Source organism: Arachis hypogaea, chromosome 6 (assembly GCF_003086295.3).
Source record: "Arachis hypogaea cultivar Tifrunner chromosome 6, arahy.Tifrunner.gnm2.J5K5, whole genome shotgun sequence".
Classification (NCBI taxonomy): domain Eukaryota; kingdom Viridiplantae; phylum Streptophyta; class Magnoliopsida; order Fabales; family Fabaceae; genus Arachis; species Arachis hypogaea.
This window is the reverse complement of record NC_092041.1, coordinates 104,583,819-104,605,579: the sequence shown is the minus strand read 5'-3', so window position 1 is coordinate 104,605,579 and position 21,761 is coordinate 104,583,819. Positions and strand designations below refer to the sequence as shown.

Genomic DNA, 21,761 nt, shown 5'->3' with positions numbered 1-21,761 from the left:
AAAACACAAAATACAAAGAGATAAAAATAATAATAATATTAAATTATCTAAAAAAAATTTGTGATTTTTTTTATATTTTTTTAAGATAATATAACTCTTTTTTTTGTTTTTTTTTTTACTTTGCAAAAATGTTACTATTTAAATTTTAAAGATTTTTTTGTTTAACTGAATATTGTTGAAAAAGAAAAATAACAAAAAATAAGAACAATAAGCTAACTAAAATGACGAACAAAAAGTAAGGAGAAAAACAATGAAAGACACATGATGTCCGGTCGAGTAGTGGTGAGATAGAGAAGATTGCCAACCAAACGGCGATATACAAAAGGGTCGGATAGTAGGGGACTTTTGTCTTGATATAGTCTTGTGTTATTATTCATTGGAACAGAAGCAGGTTTAGCACCTAATAAACCAGAATCCTCTAAAAGATCAAGACAGTATTTTCTTTGAGATAAGCAAATTCCCTTCTCTGATTGAGCAACTTCGATACCCAAAAAATATTTTAATGGGCCCAAGTCTTTAATTCGAAAGTGTTGATGCAAAATAGACTTAATGGTAGCAAGTTCAGAAATGGAATTACCAGTGAGAACAATATCGTCAACATAGACTAGAAGGATAGAAATTTGATCACCAATGAATTTAACAAATAGGCTATAATCAGATGAGGTCTGGTGATATTCATGAGATAGCAAAAGATGAGAAAGTTTGTCATACCACATACGACTAGATTGTCGTAAACCATACAGTGACTTTAGTAGTTTACAACATTAAACTACTCTTCTATATTAGCCCAAGACAACAATAAAGAAGTCTTGTGGCCCACAAATTCAGCCCAACAGAATACATAAATTCAGTTCTAATTTTAGTCTTTATTATTTTATCTTATCTTATCTTTATGTTATCTTCTCTTCTTATCTTATCTTTACTTTTATCTTTCATAGGACAATACTTTATATATATTTAGTTTTACCCTCATAGTTTACAACACATGTTCAATTTAATCAATCAATAATCAATAAAAAAATTTTCTTTGCTTTTCCTATTCTTTCACAATTTTATCATGGTATCAGAGCATTGGTATCCTCCTTGAAGAGGATACATAAGCTATCATCTTTCGGTGAGAAATCACCCTACATCTTTTTCAACCTCCTCTCACAATGAATAATCAATCTTCCAATTCAGTTCAAGATCCAACCAATCTTTGTTAAAGGCATCCAAGTGAAAATCCTACCCTAGTTTTGGTTACCCCGGTTCTTTACCAGCAATTCCGTCTACGCCTCCTTTCTTCCGACAATTTCGTCTGCATTCTGTTTCAGCAGTCATATCTGCATTTTGTTTCAGCAGTTTAATCTGCATATGTTTTAGTAGTTTCATCTGCACTCTTATTGCGCTCCACGCGCCCTCTTTTTTTATCGCGCTCTATGCGCCATTTGAAGTTATTGCGTCATACGTACGCATTTTTTTGAAGATCGCTGCTCAAGCACAGCATCTCCTTTTATATTTTTGCCGCCGGCAGCTCAAGCTCCGCTGTGTGCATTTTTTGAAGATCGCTGCTCAAGTACAGCATCTCCTTTTATATTTTTGCCGCCAGCAGCTCAAGCTCCGCTGCGCGCATTTTTTGAAGATCGCTGCTCAAGTACAGCATCTCCTTTTATATTTTTGCCGCGGCAGCTCAAGCTCCACCGCACGCATCTTCCTCCGTGTCACTACGTCAGACGCGTCTTCTTCAACAATTTCATTAGAACTTATCCAAGCTGTGGATTATTGACATCTTCCATCCACCAGCTTGCGGGGGCGTATTAAACTACTCTTCTATATTAGCCCATGACAACAATAAAGAAGTCTTGTGGCCCACAAATTCAGCCCAACAAAATACATAAATTCAGTTCTAATTTTAGTCTTTATTATTTTATCTTATCTTATCTTTATGTTATCTTCTCTTCTTATCTTATCTTTACTTTTATCTTTCATAGGACAATACTTTATATATATTTAGTTTTACCCTCATAGTTTATAACACATGTTCAATTCAATCAATCAATAATCAATAAAAATTCTTTCTTTGCTTTCCCTATTCTTTCACAATTTTATCAAAAAAGAAAGACAGGTACAGTTCTAATAGAAGAAAAATAAGGAATAAAAAAAGAATACCACAGAAACGAGAAAAGAAGATTAGAAGTCTTAGAAGGAAAAACAAATAAACAAAGAATACACAAGCTAATCAGCACGAAAGGAACAAAGCTAACAAGGACGAATTGACGATGCGTGACTTTTTTTTTTCTTTTGTGATATTCAAAGGAACCAAAACAGAGACACAGAACCAAAAAAAAATGAACGATGATGACGTATAACTTTTTTTGGTTATGAGGATAAAAAAGAATAAATATAAATTAATAAAAATTAATTTAGTACCTAAAATTTGATATTAAATGATACAGAATGAAATTTAGAATTAAAAAAAATTAAAAAAAAAGACTCTTCTATTTTAATTTAATTTTTTGATATAATAGTTAAGAGAATCACTCTACTTCTCCTATTCACACTTAAGTTTTTTAAAAAAATTCAAAAAATTTTCATTTATTAAAATTAAAAAAAAAATGTGGCTACAAAATTTAGAGATTTTTATGTTTTTTACGTCCAATACCCTAATGCATAAGTTCACTAAAACAAGATGGGTCAAATTATAATTTTTTTTCAAAGATAATAGGTTATATTTTATTAATTATTAAAAAATGAAATACAAAGATGTCCAAAAGCAGGACAGTATAATAAAAGGTGGGGATTTTCCAAAAACACTACACTGAAGGTATTCATCCAACGGTGCGTGGTCGAAAAACGAATAAAAATCTTAAAGAAGAAATAATGATAAATCAAATTGAATGCACCTAAGAGCTTGTCTCATGGAGATGACGACCTAAACTGGGAGTTCTTTGGATTTCATGGAGCAACTTGACAGAACTTGCTAGAATGGCAGACGGCATAGAAGTAGAACCTTCAAAAATCAACTGGTTGCGAGCTTTCCAGCAGTTTCAGCAAATGATGGCAAGCAATTGAGGATTACGGTCAGCATTCTTCAACGGGTTAAGTATCTCTATTGATGCAGTCCATCATGTCCAAAAGTCGTTAGAACTCTGAGGGGGAAGACAGTCACAAAGATAACTCTGAGACCATACATCTTTAATTCTAGAGCAATCGATCAAACAATGAGTGACTGTTTCCGTTGCTTCATGACAGCAAGGGCATATTGGTGATATAGATGGGATGCGGTGATGAATCTGAGCAAGCACCGGAAGTCGGCCATGGAGAGCTTTCCAAATAAATAGCTTAATTTTGTGAGGCAAGTTCAACTTCCATAGATCAATCCACGGCTTTTTCTGTTGCATATAATTAGGGCAAAGCTCCAGAGGCGGATGGTAAAATAAATAGCCAATTCTGTAACCTGAAGCTGTATCATATTGCTTGGATTTGTTCAAATCCCATTGCAATTTGTCCCTACTCTGCTGAATTTTAACTGACAAAATCCTGTTTGCAACGTCTTGGGGAAATAGTTCTTGAATGAGATTCTGATTCCAATTTCTATCTTCAGTAATTAGATCTTTAACTCTTGGAAAGAACTCAGAAATAGCCTGTCTATTTGGCATGTTAGAAATCATTAAAGGATACGGAGGAGGCAGCCAAGGATCCTCAAAGGTTCGGATATCCTCACCAGTATCCACAGCCCAATTAAGACCTTTTTCAACAATCTTTCGGCCTTCCAGTATGCTCCTCCATCCCAAGAAGGTAAGACTCCAATTTCTGCCGTTATAGCATTACCATTGCTAAAGTATTTACCTCTTAAGATTTTGGATAATAAGGAAGTAGGCTGTGTTACAAGTCGCCAAAACTGTTTACCTAAAAGCGCCAGATTTTGGATTCTGAGATCTTTAAATCCAAGACCTCCTTCTTTTCGTGGGTGAGTCATAGTGTCCCAGCTAATCCAAGCCATCCTCTTTTCAGAACCTTTTTGTCCCCACCAGAATTGAGAAAGTAGAGAGTGAATTTCCGAAATTAAACCATCAGGCAACTTAAAGCAAGACAATGTATAAATAGGAATAGCTTCTCCCACTGCCTTAAGCAATATGTGTCTACCACCTGACGAAAGAAGATTGCGCTTCCACCCTTGGATTCTTTTCCGAACCTTTTCTTTGATCATACTAAAAGAAGCCTTTTTCGATTTAGAGACTGTAGAAGGCAAACCAAGGTATTTATCCTGAGTCCCAATATGATTAATATTCATAGAGTTAGCCAGTAGTGTACGAGTAGTGGACGGAGTGTTGTGGCTAAAGAATACAGCAGATTTATTAAGATTTACCCTCTGGCCACTGATGCTTTCATAAGAATTCAATAAATGCAGGATATTTGAACATGCTTCAGGATTAGCCTTACAGAATAAAATGGAATCATCAGCAAACAGGAGGTGGTTGACCTTGGGACATCGCCTATGTATCTGAAGACCCTGAATTAGTCTATTTTGTTCTGCCTTGTGTAGCAAGAAGGAGAGACCTTCTGCACAAAAAAAGAAAAAGATAGGGGGATAGAGGATCTCCTTGTCGAATACCTCTATTTGGTTTGAAGAAACCATAAGGTTGTCCTTCCACAATAACAGAATAAGAAACAGTTGTCACTAATTCTCGAATCCACATGATCCATCGAGAGTCAAAACCAAACTTCTCCAATATAAACCAAAGAAAGTGCCATTCCACCCTATCATATGCCTTACTCATATCTAATTTTAGCGCCATTTCATTTTCGAGACCCCTTTTTTTGTTCTTCAAGTAATGCATACACTCGTGAGCAATTAGGATATTATCAGAGATTAATCTGCCTTTAATAAAAGCACTCTGCGTAGGGCTAATTAGTCTATTCATCATACTCTGAAGCCTATATACAAATACTTTGGAGATAATCTTGTAAAAGACTGAAGATAGGCTTATTGGTCTTACCTGAGTCATATCTTTAGCATCAGAAATCTTGGAAATAAGACAGATCTGAGTGTGGTTAAAACCCTTCAAGATTTTGCCCCCAGAAAAGAAGCTCTTAACTGCTCGAAACACATCACCACTAAGTATGTTCCAGAAGCTTTGAAAAAATTTTGCTGTCATACCATCATCTCCTGGAGCACTTTGAGGATGAATGCTAAATGTTGTGCGTTTCACTTCCTCCATAGTCACTGGTCTTTGAAGCCTACGGTTCATGTGAGCTGTAACCTTAGGTTCAAAATCAGTAAACAGAGGTTCAGGGTTCTCATGACAAGTGGAGGAAAAGATGTCCTTGAAATAAGATTCAGCCACAGAAGCACTACCAGCATTTGAAGTAGCCACTTCACCATCATTGCCAGTTGGTTGCCAAATTCTATTCCTTCGGGTTCGATTTCTAAATTTCTGATGGAAGAAAGCTGTATTCTGATCACCAGATTTGAGCCATTTGACTCTAGACTTATCTTTCCAATAAGATTCCTCATTTTGCAATGCTTTTTCAAGTTTGTCCTCTATTTCTGAAATGATGTCGCCTCCATGAATTCCTGCTAAACGAAGTTCCTCTAATTCTGACTGTAGTAAATCAATCTCCACCTTCGAATTAGATCTGTGTTCTTGCTGCCATTTGACAATCTTATGCCGACAACGCTTTATTTTTTGAGCTAGGATATACATGGCTGAACCATCAATCTGTTCATGCCAAACCTCTCTAACAATCTGGCGTATTTCATCATTGGAACACCATCTTTCTTGGAATTTGAATCGGCGTTTAGATCTCTCAGTTCTCGGATTAGAGTCTAGGAGAAGAGGGGCATGATCCGAGCCTGATTCTGACAGTCTAAGAACCGTTGCATTGGGATAGAGTTGCTGCCAATCAACTCCTACCAGGAATCGGTCCAGTCTTTCCTGTATTAACTCATCACCCCTCCGTCTATTTGACCAAGTGAATGGTCTTCCGACCATACCAATATCAATCAGGAAATTATCATCAATAAAACTATTAAAGGTTTCAATAGAAGAAGGAGATTTAGCACCCCCACCTTCTTTGTCCAATTGATTAGAAATGGCATTAAAATCCCCCATTAACACAACCTTACCATCGAACTATTGGGTGACTGAAGTTAATTCAGCAAATTGAGCCATTCTATGTTGATCATTTGAACTGAGATAAACACCTAGAACACCATATGGATCATTAGAACCAGCTGTCAGAACTGATGCCGCAATGAAAAATCGACCATGCTGTAAAATCTGAACAGTGCAACCATCCCTCCATGCCATTGCCAAACCCCCTGATAATCCATCCGGATCTACAATAAACCATTCCTTGAAACCACAAGATCTTAGTTTTCCTTCAACTTGTCGAGATTGATTTTTTGTTTCACAGATAAAACCAACCTCGGGGGAGTAGGATTTACAAATCCCTTTAAGATTGTGGATTGTCAAGGGTCTCCCCAAACCCTGATAATTCCACAAGAGCAGTTTCATATTTCTTTGGGTGCCAGTTAAAGGCTGGCACCCTCCACCGTCATAGCAATTATATGAGGGTTTTGAGTCTCTGATTTGTTGCTCATGGTGTAGAGAAAATCAGAATTGGTATTCAATGATTCCAAAGAGACATAAGATATATATGGAATGAGTAAATTAGAAAATGGAATGAATTAAAAGAGCAATGAATTGGGAGAAAAAACGAAAATTAGGGAGCTAAGTGGAAAAGAAATTAAGAAAAAAATAAAAAATAGAAGAAGATGGAAAAGAGTTTGACGAAGAAAAGACAAAGAAAGGTGTAACCATGGAGGCGGCGCAGTGAGGAGTACGTACTCCCACTAAAAAATTTAGTGCGGTACTTATGAAAGATACTTGGGTCAAATTATAATTGGATCTAGAATAAACAAAAACAAAATAAAATAAACATACAATAAGTCTTAAAGTAATGTCTATTTGATCCAAAAAAAATACTAATAAAGTAATGTCTATTTGATCCAACTTGACTAGGGAGAGTTTTCAATGCAACTTGTAAATAGTAAGACGTTTAGTTTTTCATAATCGTTAACCATTGACCAATTCTTATTGCATCTCCTTAACAAATGATTTAGCCATGTTTGCAAAACCTTTTTTTATTCTCTTAATTGTTGTTCTTATAATTAGACCAATTGACATATGATAGTTCTTAGTTTGTCCCATAGAGCTCGTATCACGAAATTCGGCAAGAGGATCAACAAACATGTCCCCTTATAAATTGGTCTATGGTCATGATGCGATGTTACCTTTAAAAATTAATTTCAATAATATGCGAGTGATGAGGCAAGATGATTTTTCAATCGAAGACTATTGGAATACAATGTTTGATGAACTAAATAATTTGGATGGTGAGCGTATTCTAACATTCGATAATCTTATCTGTCAAAAAAAGAGTATAGCTCATGTTTATAATCGACGGGTGAAGGAAAAAATTTTTTATATTGGTGAATTAGTCTTAAAGGCTATTTTACCATATAAAAGAAATTGAGGGTTTATGAAAAGTGGTCCCCTAATTGGGAAGGACCTTATCAAGTGATCAATTTGTATTTAGAAAATGCTTATAAAATTAAATATGTTAATATTGGTGTTGAAGTTGAATCAATTAATGAAAAATATTTAAAACAATATCGATCTCTAGAAGATAATATTTGAAATAAAAGACAAAATGTTGATAGCATAAAGATAACATAAGTGTAAATGAAAATAAATACAAAGCAATTTGGCTTTGATTTGTTCATAGATAGGGCTCCAAAAGCTCTTCCAGGTCGAATTTGAAACACACTCTTTTCTCATCAATCGAGGTATAGACAAGAATTTTTTCATGTTCTTTCAGTTGTAACATTTCGTATTTTCTTTTGATCTACAACTTTCGTATTTTCTTTTGATCTCAGCTCGAGTGATTTTCATTTCGCATAGTTCTCAATTAAAGTCTTTTTTTTCTCTTATCAGCTTTGCTTTGAGGAAAAGACCTCGCAATAGAGCTTTGTCTATGCGAACTTGAACAAATTCTTTTTCAAGTTTCTCTCTTCGTCAAACCAGCTGTTCAAGAGTATAGGCTGCTTGAGCAACATTTGTTTCGTATTTGTGATAAGTCTTTTGTGATGACGCATACAAAGTTTCAAGTTGTGCAGATTCTGTCTCGATCTCTATAATGACTTTCTTGTAGTCAGTAAGCTTGTTGTGAGAGATGAGCAAATTGTGAATAATTTTCTTGAATTTTTTCACTTGTTCGGAGAAGTTGATAGGTACTCGATACTCGAGAGTTGAGCTCAGAATGTTAGAGAACAAATTATTTAGATCATTCTGATTCAACCACTCATCAACAGTGTGTTTCGATAGATGAAGAAGCCTCTTTAAACTTTCAAGATCTTAGGGAGTTAACTCTTTTGGAAATTAAAATTCTGGTGACTTGTTGATGGATAAAGATTGAAGAGTCACTTTCATTTTGTGGGATAAATTAGAAACAACAGAAAGAAGTTCTTTTAAATAAGCTTTTTAAAGGCGAAGAGCTTGGTTCGGTGCAGATTGTTTGCATTATTGGTGTGTGTCAACACCAGGATTAGCTTCATCACCAAGGTTTGATGTCTCATTAGCCTGAGGATCAACATGGGAGGCAGGATTAATATCTTCTTTTGATTTTCTCGTTGGACTGTTTTCAATGAAAAGAGAAGAAGGGGCTATAACATCGACATCAATTCTTTTAGGAGAAGCTTCATTTTTATGATCTGAGCTTTCAGAAAATTCCCTTGTTCCTATTGGTTTTTAGAATCTACCTCTTTGACAGGCTGATTGATTTCATTTTCATCATGCAAATAATGCGACAAGACATGTCCGTTTGATGAGGAGGATGGTGAAGGTTTTTTGTTCTTCTTGTCAGGAGATTTGTTTTTGGTAGGCGTTATGTTTGAAACTAAGGGTGGCTCTTTAGTGGATTTTTTTACCTGTAATAGTTAAGTTATAAGTGTTGAAAGTCGTGTTAATATTTGGTAACATAATTTAGTGAAATAAAATAGTTAAAGGTTATCGAAATACCTCAATTTCTTGAGTTGGTGAGCTCGGAGAGTGCATAGAATCTGTGGCAATTTTGTTAGAACTCGAAGTGTTCGAAGAGATAGAGAAATTGCTTGAATTGTGGGAGTGTCCTCTATAGATAAGTCAGCAGGCTTATTCGTAGGTTCTTGACATGGAGAGTCCTCCTATATATAAAATATATGTTTAAAAAGGAATGTATGAAAACTCATACTAAAGAAGATAAAATAAAAGTGCTTCGAGTTATCTTGCTGGTTTGCTTGACTTTTGGTGAAGCTTTTTGTGTCTTTTTCTTTCTCTGATGTTCTAATGGTTCAGCTTTTCTTTTTGAGGTCTTGGAGGTTGGTACCTCAACGGTACCTGAAAAAAATTAAATCCTTAAATTTTACGAATCTCGATAATCGGCGTCGTTGTTGTCTTTCTTTGCTGAGGCGGTGGACTAGGTGCTGATGCCGATACCCCACTAGCAATGCGTATCCGTTCGTTGAACACCTCCATCAGGTCTCTCAAGCGCTCTAGCCGCTTCAACTTCTCTGTTAGCTCCGACCTAATGGCAACAATGTCTCCCACTCCTCAGATTGCTAAGCTTGTTGGTGAAGCTCTTGTGTAAGTTTCTGCACCTTCTCCCTTAAATCAATAACTTCTTCGAAATTGGCAGAGCTGGTGGCAGAGATAAAGGCAGATGAAGCCGTCAATGTGGAGGTGCGAAGGCTATTGGTGAATAACGACCCTAAAATATAAACGTGATTCTTGTAGAACTCAGAGGCGGTCTCGCGCCAAACCTTATCAAGATTAATGACCGAGACATTGGAGCCGGGGTTGTTCCGCTAGTTTGAGATTTCTGGGTCGCAGCCTCCAGTCTATTAGTGTAGTCCTCCTATATAATACACGTTGTGATTAGAATGACAGTTAATTAACTTTAAAATTTAAATAACCGATTACATTTTAAATTTAGAATTAATTGAAATTCACATGAGGCGAGAGTTCTCTCTTTACTGTCCTTCAATGTATGGGCCCAAAGTGATCTACGAAAAACAAAGTTATAAAAAATAGACATGAGAAACAACCGCCACTTCAATGCACAAAGAGCCAAGAATAATTAAGGAAATGGATAATAAAAAAATCAAATCTTTAGCGCCATGCATGGAGAAATGCGGTTCCAGAAAGACTTTGTACACCACGTATGAAAAAAAAAAAAGAACTTAAGAAGCAGTGTCCAAAAAAGGCATGCACTTTGAAGAAGAAGTTGAAGATCAAACCTTTAAAAAATCACTTCGAATGCAATTTTCAAACTGAGAGTCAGTTCCGTGAAACAAACACAAACGCATGCATATGTGAATAAGTTTCAGAATTACAATTTCAAAATTAAAGTATTCGTTGCCTTGTATACTCTCCTGTTCACTCTTCCCGTAACTGTTACAATTTCAACCGCCAAGCAGTCAATACCGTTGATTTAAAAAAATTTAAAACCATTATTTGCACATCATGGTCTAATTTTATTACTCGGGTTTAGGTACATTTGAAATTTTTCTAAATTTACATCTAATCAAATGTTTCTTAGATAAAAAACAATTATTTGCAAGAGTGATTATACTATAACTAAATACTAATGTCTACATCGTGACATACTTGATTTAATATCTTGTGTAGAGATTAAACTCTATTGTAATTTGATCAACTTAGAAGTAGAAAAATATTCTCCAAATTGATTTCGAAAACCCAGTAAACGAGAGAAGGAAAAAGGATAAAAATTTTTTACTAGAGTTAATTGTTATTACGCCATTAACATTTAAATAATTTTACGTTATAAGATACTTAATTAATTCTCGTAGAAAAAATTCACTCAGTTAAAAACTTAAAATGGGTAAAATCAACGTTCGCTTGAAATAACATTTCATTAAATAAGTTCAATGATACAAATATTATTATCTGCAGGGAGAAAAGTTCTTCCATCTCAAGGACTTGCAAGTTTCTCCCTATTTTCCCCCCTCCTAAAATGTTGTTAGTTCCATTTTCTGAACTCTGATGAAACAAAAACTTGCATGTTGCAATCGTGGGCAGTGTGAAGTGTAAACTACGTTTGAAAAATAATATATGTATAAGCTCAACAAAGTCTTCGTTGCTAAGTATGTGATATTGTGCTTTGCTGGTTGGCTTTTTCAGCCTCAAGCTTCCTTAACATCGATGAACTCAGCTTAACTTCACCCAAACCTCCAGAGACCAAATCTACAACTTCAATCTGCATAAGATCCACATAAACAATTTATAATATGTCATAGAAAATAAAATAAAATAAACAGCTATACCTTTAACTGTGAAAGGCCTCTTTCAGCTCTTTTCCTGTTTACTGCTAGTCCACCGGGCACTGTCTCTTTGCTGTAAGATAACCAAGTCGAGTCAGGTATGAAAAAATCAGTAATGACAACTTGAAAGTCATAAAATCACTTCTGTTTATGAACCTGCTCAGTTATCTATCAGAGCAACACTCTAATTATCATGATCAGTAACATCAGGAAACAACAAATAAAAATGGCATAACACAAGCTTGCAAATTACAAACCTTACAACCACAGCCTCCAAATCCCTATCCACGACAGAAGGTCCATAAGGATCTGTGATTGGTACAGCTTGCACTTCCAGTTCTGGCTTGATAGACTGCATGTTTTTGCAAACCAATTTCAAATAAAAATTTATATAACTGTTTTTTTCTCTTTCACATTAATCTTAAATACTAATTATACTATGCAATTGACGTATGGATGCAGATTAGGACATCATTCATTTTCTTGCCCATCCACCCTCAGAACAATACAAAGGCACACCACTTAAAATAGACATGCATATGTCAACAAAATAATAAAATAACTTCACCCTTCATGAAGAGGGTAAACTTTTCTTGGTTAATAATTATATGTAAGAGCGTAAGGAAAACTGCCATTGCCTCTGTACCTTTATGAAGGTTTCAACATTGCGTATCCTTTCCTCAATGGGTTGTATCAGTTCAGCAAACTGCAAAGTGGAGAAGGATCATATAAGGAAATTTCAAATCTAAAAGCAAAAGCAAAACCTGAAGAGATGAAGATAAGAGGCTCTTTTGTGAGTATAATCCACAGACCAAAAATTATAACTTGGTAATAAGGTGATCTTTCATCTTATAGTTACCACTTAACAAGCTCAATCATACAATGTTTAAATTAATGAGCTCCTATACAATTTAATAGAGAAGCTTTTGTAAAAATAAAAAAATAATCCCCAAATTTCAAAACTGAATTCTCTACCAAAAAAATTTCAAGAGACAAAAAATTTAAGTGCTTAACAGTTTCGTCAGTTTAAGCATGATACTCAGTTCCACTGCTTGAAATTTTGCACATTGACTACTGAAATTACTCTATAATTTGAATTCAAGCATACTTTTCTAATTAATTTGATCAATCCGAAAATAATTTGACTCAGACACCAATAGTAAGTTACAAGAGTTCAGTGAGAGAAGATGACACCGAAAGGGGAAAAAATGAAACAATCAAAGGCTGATCGTTTCTTTCTTGTGCTAACTCTCAAGTCTCAACTAATGAATGATCATGTCCTGGAGTAACAGGCTCTTTAGCCATGACTTTCCATAACACAAACCTTACCTGATTAAATTTAAAGATACAACCGCGTGGAGCAAATAAAAAAGGTTCACATTTTCAATTGAACTAAGAGAGTAAAAAAAAATCCACCTTGCAACAAATCAGCCGGTTCAAAAAAGTTAAATGTTATATAAACACATCCAAATCAAGATTTGGTTGAACCTGTTATATGTAAAGTGTAACATACAAAAAAGGCTAACCTGCTTCTTTGCAAGCATAGGTCCGTCGCAAACTCCGATCACAATCCGCTGCCTTGCCAATTTTGCTGAAGCCTGCTAAAAAAGTTTCAACATTTCACATTACATAGACATATAATCTGGAACTTTCTAAATGAGAGAGAGAGAGAGAGAGAGAGAGAGAGAGAGAGAGAGAGAGAGAGAGAGAGAGAGAGACGGTGAGGAAGAGGCGGTGGCCATCGTGCAATCGGTCAAAGGTGCCGCCGTTGACCACAGCTTGGTAGGTGTTGGGAGGAGAGAGGGTGGGAAGCAGCATGGGATCATCTTGAGCGGCCATTGGAATAGCTTATATTCAAAACAAGAAAAGGCGAACACATTGATGCACCATTTCTGCTGATTTCAAAACATAACTATTTCTAGTTCTAGTGTTACTTACCGTCAGCCTTGCTTTTCTTCTGCTGCAGGTTCAACATAACAGCAGAGGCGTCTCCTCCACGACGTGCGATTCGAAAACAACGGGCCTGAGCTACACAGCTCAAAACATAAGATTGAAGCTGTAATTATACTACTGCGGCTAGATGAAAAATTGTAACGAATAAAAATGAGCCCAATAGTCCAATTAAGATAGTTTTACTAGTTATTAATCTACTATAAATAAATAGATATAGTAATTAGTAAGAATGTAATTGCAATGAATGATTTTAGTGATTGATTCCTATCTCTTAAATTCTTCCTCCTTACATTGGGGCTTTCATTGGCCACCATTTTCCATTTTCATGGTGGTTTGGCAATCTTACCTCTAATGGAGCAAATTGGAAGTGTAGTTGAGTATTTTACTGCCTTTTTATCTTAGGTTCAAAAATCGGATTTGAATGATGCTGAAATATTGAAGAATTTTCTCAATGGATTGAACAATTATATCCATAGAGAAATTATCTTTGATGATCCTAAAACTCTTTGGGATGCATTTTATTTAGCAAAATTTTATGAAGAAAGATAGAAAAATCCTTTTTCAGAATTTTCAAAGCCAAAATTATCATATCAACACCAGAACCAGATTCAAAAAAAAATTCATCAACCGAAATTACATATCAATCACAATATCAAATTCCAGATTCAGAATTTCAAGCAAAAATTCAAATCCAGTGTTCCATAGTAGACACAACAGAAAAGCCATCAACAGAACACGAAATCAGAAAATTAGAAGCTGAATCATCAATCGAAATTCAAGAGCAAACGAAATTACAGACTGCGGATACAGAAATTACAACCTCAAGAATTCAACAATCTAATTCAACACCTTACATAAGTTTTTAGCATCAAAACAACAATTCCATATCTGCAATGGGAGATTCTGATTCAGGAATCGACCTACCTGAATGCCAAAACACGACCTCTGAACACCGGCGATCGTACGTAGTGGGGAACAGAACCAGCTGAGGAAGGCGACGACGTCCACAACCGCAGAACCACTCGGAACAGCGGCGGCAGATCTATTGGATCTGGAACCGACCCCAAAGCCGCCTTGCTGGTTCACGGACGCGCCGGTCGTAGGCGAAGCAGCTGCGAGAAAGACCGCGACGAACGACCCGGTGGCAGCAAGCGGCGCCTCCACAAAGGGAAAGCTCGCAACGACCCGAGTTAACGAAGCGGCGAAGATGAGAGGAGGCGTTCTGTTCCGTCGTGTTCCCTCAATCGTGGCCAAGCCACCACTACTCCTGGCGGCGGTATTTCCCTGCGATTGTGAAGTTGAGACCCGAACAGAGACTAAGCCTCACGCAACGGCAGTAGCGGCTTCGGGAGAAGACAGAGAAAACGCAACAGAGAACAACAGTGAGGGAGGAAGGAGAAGGAGGAACCGGAGACGAACGGTAAACAAAATAATTATGCCCCATGCTTATGCCCCTAACTGTGACGTGTGTAATTGTGTCACACTGTCACTGTATGTCTCTCTCAGATGTTTTGTGCGCTCTGAAAGGCTATTTTGTTTTTAAATGGACAAATATGATGCGTTTGCGTTATTCATTGATATAAATAAATTGAGTATTTTTTCATGTGGAGATAAAAAAAATTAAGGTTGAAAATAAAATTTTACGAATATATAAATTTGAGATTTAATTTTATAATTTTAAAAAAATAAAAATATTATAAATATAAATCTAATTTTTAAATATTTTTATTTTTAAATTTGATCTTTTTATTTTTTTATATTTGTTTTATAATTTTGTAATATATCTCATATCTTCATGATACAATAAAATACATTTTTTTCTTTAATATTAAAAATAAAAAGCGACGTAAACTAATGTTGTTCTTTTATTTCATCTCAGTTCATTTTTATTTTATTATTTTTTAAATATAATAATAATAATAATAATAATAATAATAATAATAATTATTATTATTATTATTATTATTTAAATAGTATTATCTCCTCATATTTATCTATAAAATTGTGGATTTGAGTCTCTCTATTTTTTATTTAAAGAAAAAACTTACAAATTACAATAATAATAATAATAATAATAATAATAATAATAATAATAATAAACTTACAAGTTACAATACTGATATAAAATGTGATTAATATTAAATTGTTTTGGAAGCAACTAGATTTGTCAATGTTGGATGTGTCACACTGTATTCTACGCTTTAAACATAACTTTATTATAATAGTAATAGTTTTCTTTTTATATATATAAATATAAATATAAGTATATAACCATGCTGTGTCTATATTTATGGAGAATTTATTTATCTATTTATATTTTAGAAAAATTGATAATAAAGTATTTTATATTCAAGCCATGATACATAAATTCTTTACATTTTTACTATATAAATATATTATTGTATATATCATTCTATTATAAAACTAAATAGATCCTTCCTTTCAATCTCAATATTAAATTCTTGTAACAATTTTCATAATAATTAACTAGTTTATGCTATTAGATTTTTTTTAACAATATTAATGTCCTCTTAATTAATATTTTATAACAGTTCTTATAATAATTAACAAAGTAACTTTATATATATTTTCGTACATTAGGCTGCATTTTTTTATAAAATCGGAACATTAAAATAGAGATACAGAGATATAAAATCATATTTGGTAGATAAAATATGAATAGAAATATTGTGTTTAGAGATTGAATTAGTGTATTTTGTATCCATTCTAACAAAAAAGAGACACTAATAAGAAACACAACTTATTTTTCATTTTTCTTTCATTATTTTTGTTAATTTTTCATAATTATACTTTTTATTATTATATTTTTCTTCTCAAATTTTTTGAATAAAAAATAGAATAAATTAAATTTTCATACTTTATTATATTTTATTACCAAATAAATATAAGAACACTAAATTCTGTGTTTTTATTTTTTATATCTTATTTTTAGTGTTTTGTCTTATCTTATTCTAAAAAACAAACATAACCTTAAAAATAATATTTAAAGTCATAATAATGATATAAATATTGTATTAAAATTTGTCAAGAAAATAGTGATAAAGAGAAAGAGTTATAAAATTAATATTATAATATAAAGCATTGCATATTATAAGATATTTAAAATAAGAGAACAAAAAATGTTATATAAAATTATGGTTAAGTACAAATTTGGTTTCTAAGATAAAAGATTGAAAATTTGTTTCATTTTTCAACCTCTTTTTGCATACAAAATCGTCGCTAAGGTTTATCTTAGTTTTAAATCGTTCCTACCTTAGGAACCAAAATCGTACAAAAGTGGTGACGAAAGCGGAGGAAGAGGTGGATTCGTGGACAACTTCTTCTTTTCTTTCCCTTCTTCTTCTTCCTTTCTCTCTTAACAGAAACACTCTCTTTTTCTCTTTTTTTTTCTTTTTTATTATTTTTTATTATGCGTAATTTGATCCAAAAATTTTAATATTTAAGTAAAAATAACTATTTTAAACTTTAGGGATGATTTGTATAAAAAAAAATATTAGAGACAAAAAAATTTTTGATCTATATCTTATAAACTAAAATCGTATTTAAACCTAAAATTACTATCAAAGATACTTAAAAAAATAATTCATAATTAAAAAATCATTAAAAATAATAATTACTAGTTTAAAAATCTAACCTTTGAACTGATTCAAATAGTCATTCAACATTATTTTATTTTATGTTAATATTTGTGTTTTAATTTTATCCAATAAAACATACAATATATTTATACTTATCAAAAGAATGAATATTATATATATATATATATATGAAACTTTAATTTTTGAAATAAAAATTAATAAAAATACAACCATACTATATACATAAAAAAAACAATCATGTGCATAAAATACTTATTAAAATATAAGATACACATTGAAAATAAAACTATATATATATATATATATATATATATATATATATATATATATATATATATATATATATAAAACGTTTTTAACAAAGACAATCTTAAACATTTTATAAATAATTAGCGACTCTTAGAATTTTCAAAAATTTATAATGTATTTTTTCATGTAATTAAACTTTTATTATTTTAAAAAATGTTTTTTATTTATATTTATAATTATGTATTTAAAATTATTTCATAATATTTATTAATTGCTTCTCATTTATTTGAATCCGCGGATAGTTATTCTAGTATTGACATAAAAACAGTCAAATATCAAGTACTTATATAAGTTTGGACTTTGCTACCAGAGATGTATCTACCACAACAGAATGAGGCAACCAAGTTTAGATGGCTATGGAAACAACATATACCACAAAAGCTATTTGACACACAAATACAACCCACGTGAATAATGCCTAAAATCCACATGAACACCAAAATACACCCACCTGAACAATGCCCAAATGTGTTTACATGGGATTACAAAATTTGCAGAATTTCAAGAACCAGGGACAAACAAATACTGTTATTTCTGCTTGCAAATCATCACGTGAGAACCTATGTTTCACTTACTATATTTGAATCTGAAGCATCTAAGAGCTGAACAAACATGCATTCAGATGGACTCAAACTTCAGAAATCACTTCATAATCTGTCGACCCAGTCGAAAATACTATCTTGAGAGTAAAAATTCAGATTCTGCATCCAAAGTGAGAATAGTAGAGCTTGTTAGTAAATTTACAAACTCAAAATCAAAGATACAGGGAGCAGGGTAACTGGATGCTTACTGAAAGATCAAAATCTGGGGGAGTACCCAAGTCAAGGGTATCAAGAACGGAAGTTCCGTATGATAAACTATCATTCCCAAGCATATCGTTTGAAGCAGATCCATTTATCATGGTTTCCGTTCCAGAAACATCTAGTAGAGATGATGAATCAAATATTTCATTGCAGAACAAGATGTCATCCAAGCCATCAAAGTCGAAGTTTTCCACAGCCTGCGATTCACCTGCCAGCCATGCAGGGTCACCAGCACTGTTCTGATCCAGAACATCACATAGTGGGACACATTTCACATCCTAGTTCAAAAAGTTCAAATTTTAGAAACTAAACGTGGACAAGTTTAAGAAAAAACAAAGCGTAGAACTTGTTCCATCAGTCATACATAAATACATGTTGAAAGCCAAGTTAATCCTTAGATTATGTGCGAACTAGTTAGGGAGGAAATATATCAGATTTGACTTCTCTTTTCCATTTGATGTTTCTAGAAGATGATTTAACAGTTGTATTAATAATTATGAAATACAGCTACTACCTGAGTGAATGGAAGTTCAGTTTCGTCAATATTATCATCATTGTCAACAAAATTTCCAGCTCGAGGTGGATTTGGGGGATTTGGTTTCGGAGTTCTAGGACTGGTTCGGGATGCTATACAGTTGGAATCATCAGCCAATCGATTCTCATTTTTCTCAGTCTGGTCAGAATCTTCGACCCCTGGATTCTCCTCATTTTTCTCAGTTTGCTTCTGAAAAATCTTTGAAACCACATATTCACCGTTCTTCTCCTCTTCATCAGTTCCTAAATGGTATTGGTGCATCACCCAATTCGTTTTATCAGGTTTGGACCCTTTCTTAGGTCTTATATAAAGAACCATGATCTTCTTAAAGCCCTTATGCACTCCATCCTCCAATATAGCTTTTGTCTTACCAGTCTTATGCCACCGTACATGCTCTTCAGTCAAACATTCATGATGAATCTTTCGACGCTTCCGTTGACCAGTAGTATAGGCATTGGTTGTTCTGTGAAAGAAATGGGCACTGCTCCCATCTTTCTTGACACCTGAAATAAAACAGTCATGATGATTAGAGACATAGCTCCAGAAAAGTGGGCCAATGTAAGTCCACAAGAAAAACTCAATATTCAGAACACATAAGGGATTATGAAATGATTATCATTCATAAAAGCAACATCATTAAGTTCGGCAATCATAAAACCTGTTGTTCCCTAACCCTCAACATATAACAGTAAAAGCAACATGTAATGTATTTCCAACATGGCTTTCAATTAACATGATCTGAACATTGATTGGGTTTTGCTTTATAGTGCAAAACACAAGTCTCATAAGGTCAATGTGAAAGAATTCTTTTCTGTATCAAGGTGAAGAGCATACAGAAAAGAATCCTTTCACATGTTTAATGTTTAAATTTTTGGAAGCAAAAGCATAGAGAAACCTCACCTGGAAGATTTTCTGGATGTGTATAGCAAATACCTTCTTCTTCTTCTATTGTTGGAATGAACTCATTAATAAACATATGCAGCTGAGCATTTCCAATGCCACATTTTCCTGCTAAATGTTCTAGGAGTTCTACATCAGAAGGATCAAACTTCACACCAAGAGGAAAGCCAGGCCACTCAGTAGAAACCTATTTAAAAAAATAAAAGGAAGAAGAAGAAGAAATATTCATAACTAAACATCTGCAATCATTCAAACCCATGCCAAAATTCTTCAATCCTGGTATGATGGTTAAGTTTGCAAACTCACACAAGCACAACATCAAATAAATGAAGGAATTGTATTAGCCAAAAGTTAAAGGGTTTTACTAAAGGGCACAAGTTAAGATTAGTATTAGTAGAAAGTGTTAAATGTTTTATTTTAATAGATGCACAACATTTGCATTGAAAACTAAACTCTACACATTTTCTATAATAACTTTCTTAATTCGTAACTTTAACATGTGCCCTTGTTAGCTAAATCCAAAGTTAAAAGTAAAATATAGGGAAAAGAGAATGGACCATAACGAAACTACAAATGATCATTGAAGGCTTTATTATATAAAAGCCAGTTCATTGCCTCTATGTTGACTCTATGTTGAGTTGTGTGTGTCAATTTACCTAACAACTATAAAATGAGAATGAATATTATGATGAATTTTAACGTACATCACGGTTATCAATACGGTAATGGCAGTTTGGACAATCACGATATGCCCCACAATCTTTGATTTGATCAGCTGGAGATAAATTAGTGCTTTTCACTTTCTTTGCAAATCCACCTATGTCAATAAGCCAGCTCCTGCCAAATAAAATAGCAAACATTCCTAAGTTCATCATACCATTGGAAGATAAAGAAGAAGAGATTGTTAGCTGAAGAACTTTAAAAGCATAGCTAGATTTAAATAAAAGTGTGAAAATTCAGCTTCTTTACATGATAAATACGAAAATGGAATAAATAATTAGGAATAACAATGGCGAATTTCTAGGTCCAATACAGTTAAAGAGAAGTAGAAATGAAGTCAAATGAAAAAAAGAAACAGTCACAGGGAATTCTGTACTGCACAGAATCCGGAGGCCAGAAGGCAGTAATGTCAATATGAGGTTTTCTACCGAAAGAAGGGATAGGAAGATTTGAAGAGTAATGAGAAGGGCTTGTAGAGTGAAACAGAGTCATATAATTATGATTCAATTACCTTTTACTCTTCAAACCTTTCACTTCTTTCCCTTCCCCTTCTAAACCTCAATTCACAAACACAGCTTAAAGATTCCATAACCACAAAAACACAGCATATTACAGATTGTAATCAAAATTAGAAATGCATGGCAAGGAGTAAATTAGAAGGGCAAGATACCAGGATACTCATTATTAATCATTTACAACATAGTGAGATTTTCACCATGAAATTCCCTTCAGAAAGCTTTTTCTTCACCAACAGCTTCAATCAGGGTAGAAAAAAGGACTCATACAAAGCCAAAGCACAAAATGTAACTTCTTGTGTAAGAACATAGTATACTGTGACTAACACTATCATAATGTCATTTGAAATATTCCAATAAGGATTCATGTAATCATGTTTAGCAATCAGGACCACTTCAAGAAACACTTTGTTTACTTTAATTGGAACAAGAGAAAAAAGTAGCAGCAGCTATTTACCAAACTCAAGCATGTCAAACCCTACACTACAGACTACAGTTTGCTTTCCCAAAACTGAAGCACGTCCATGTCAATAACCCCAAAATAGGAAAATAAAATGCCACAAAATGTATCCAAACCACAATTAAGTTAAAATCAAAAATCAAAAATGATTTTTTAAGAAAAAAAAATGAAAGCGTAACACACACACACACAAAAGTTACTAAGGAAGAAAACGTGTATCACATTATGCAATGTGGCCATATCTGAATCTGATTCTAAACCTCACCTAGCCATTGCAGAGAGGAAGAGGAAGAAGCTTGAGCTGAAGCAGAACTGTGGAGAGTATTGAGCCTCAGCATCGGTTTCCCATTTTCAATCGACAGAGAGACAAAGAAAGCGACAGTCGGTAGAGTGAGCGGGAAATTGTAGCCTGGGGTTTTTGTTGGTAATGGGAAGAGACTGTGCATTCGAACCTGTGCTTCGTCAGTGCTGTTCTGTCGAACAAATGAGCCAAAGCAAAACCGAGCCTATTGGTTCGGATATTGAGACGGAAAGAGAAAGTCGAGTTTCGTAAAGAGTAAAGACGCAAACCGTGTAAGGGC

General features: G+C 33.8%; 2 protein-coding genes and 1 long non-coding RNA gene across 8 annotated transcripts; 1 reads left to right on the top strand and 2 right to left on the bottom strand.

Annotated features, from left to right (window-relative positions):
- The first annotated feature begins 7,695 nt into the window (after positions 1-7,695).
- Positions 7,696-9,062, top strand: LOC140173507 (uncharacterized). Its single transcript, XR_011862582.1, has 2 exons — positions 7,696-7,834; positions 7,983-9,062. It is a non-coding gene; the product is annotated as an uncharacterized lncRNA (long non-coding RNA).
- A 1,876-nt stretch (positions 9,063-10,938) lies between these two features.
- LOC112697287 (phosphopantetheine adenylyltransferase) lies at positions 10,939-14,873 on the bottom strand. 6 transcript variants are annotated; one of them, XM_025750401.3, is made up of 8 exons: positions 14,243-14,873; positions 13,304-13,393; positions 13,085-13,212; positions 12,892-12,963; positions 12,012-12,071; positions 11,623-11,717; positions 11,369-11,438; positions 10,939-11,301 (listed from the first exon to the last, which is right to left on the bottom strand). In XM_025750401.3, the coding sequence occupies exons 2-8, from the start codon at positions 13,338-13,340 to the stop codon at positions 11,185-11,187; spliced, it is 579 nt and encodes a 192-aa protein (XP_025606186.1). In that variant the 5' UTR covers positions 13,341-13,393; positions 14,243-14,873; the 3' UTR covers positions 10,939-11,184. The 6 variants fall into 6 exon arrangements, with proteins under 6 accessions (XP_025606186.1, XP_072053601.1, XP_025606183.1 ...); XM_072197500.1 differs by having other exon boundaries at positions 13,304-13,401; positions 14,243-14,867; XM_025750398.3 differs by having other exon boundaries at positions 12,892-12,966; positions 13,304-13,388; positions 14,243-14,831.
- A 2,595-nt stretch (positions 14,874-17,468) lies between these two features.
- Positions 17,469-21,708, bottom strand: LOC112697286 (SUPPRESSOR OF GAMMA RESPONSE 1). The gene is made up of 6 exons (XM_025750396.3): positions 21,446-21,708; positions 20,190-20,322; positions 19,486-19,672; positions 18,565-19,088; positions 18,038-18,328; positions 17,469-17,948 (listed from the first exon to the last, which is right to left on the bottom strand). The coding sequence occupies exons 1-6, from the start codon at positions 21,451-21,453 to the stop codon at positions 17,895-17,897; spliced, it is 1,197 nt and encodes a 398-aa protein (XP_025606181.1). The 5' UTR covers positions 21,454-21,708; the 3' UTR covers positions 17,469-17,894.
- Between the last annotated feature and the right edge of the window lie 53 nt (positions 21,709-21,761).

Bases quoted from the DNA above. Each gene is read 5' to 3' on its own strand.
- LOC112697287 (XM_025750398.3), bottom strand. From the start codon at position 13,340: ATGTTGAACCTGCAGCAGAAGAAAAGCAAGGCTGACG. The intron at 12,072-12,891 runs GTTAGCCTTTTT...TCCACTTTGCAG, and splicing joins CTATGCTTGCAAAGAAGCAG to TTTGCTGAACTGATACAACC. The intron at 11,302-11,368 runs GTATAGCTGTTT...GATCTTATGCAG, and splicing joins GAGGCCTTTCACAGTTAAAG to ATTGAAGTTGTAGATTTGGT.
- LOC112697286 (XM_025750396.3), bottom strand. The intron at 18,329-18,564 runs GTAGTAGCTGTA...TTTTTGAACTAG, and splicing joins CTGAACTTCCATTCACTCAG to GATGTGAAATGTGTCCCACT. The intron at 17,949-18,037 runs GTAAGCATCCAG...CTTTGGATGCAG, and splicing joins CCCCAGATTTTGATCTTTCA to AATCTGAATTTTTACTCTCA.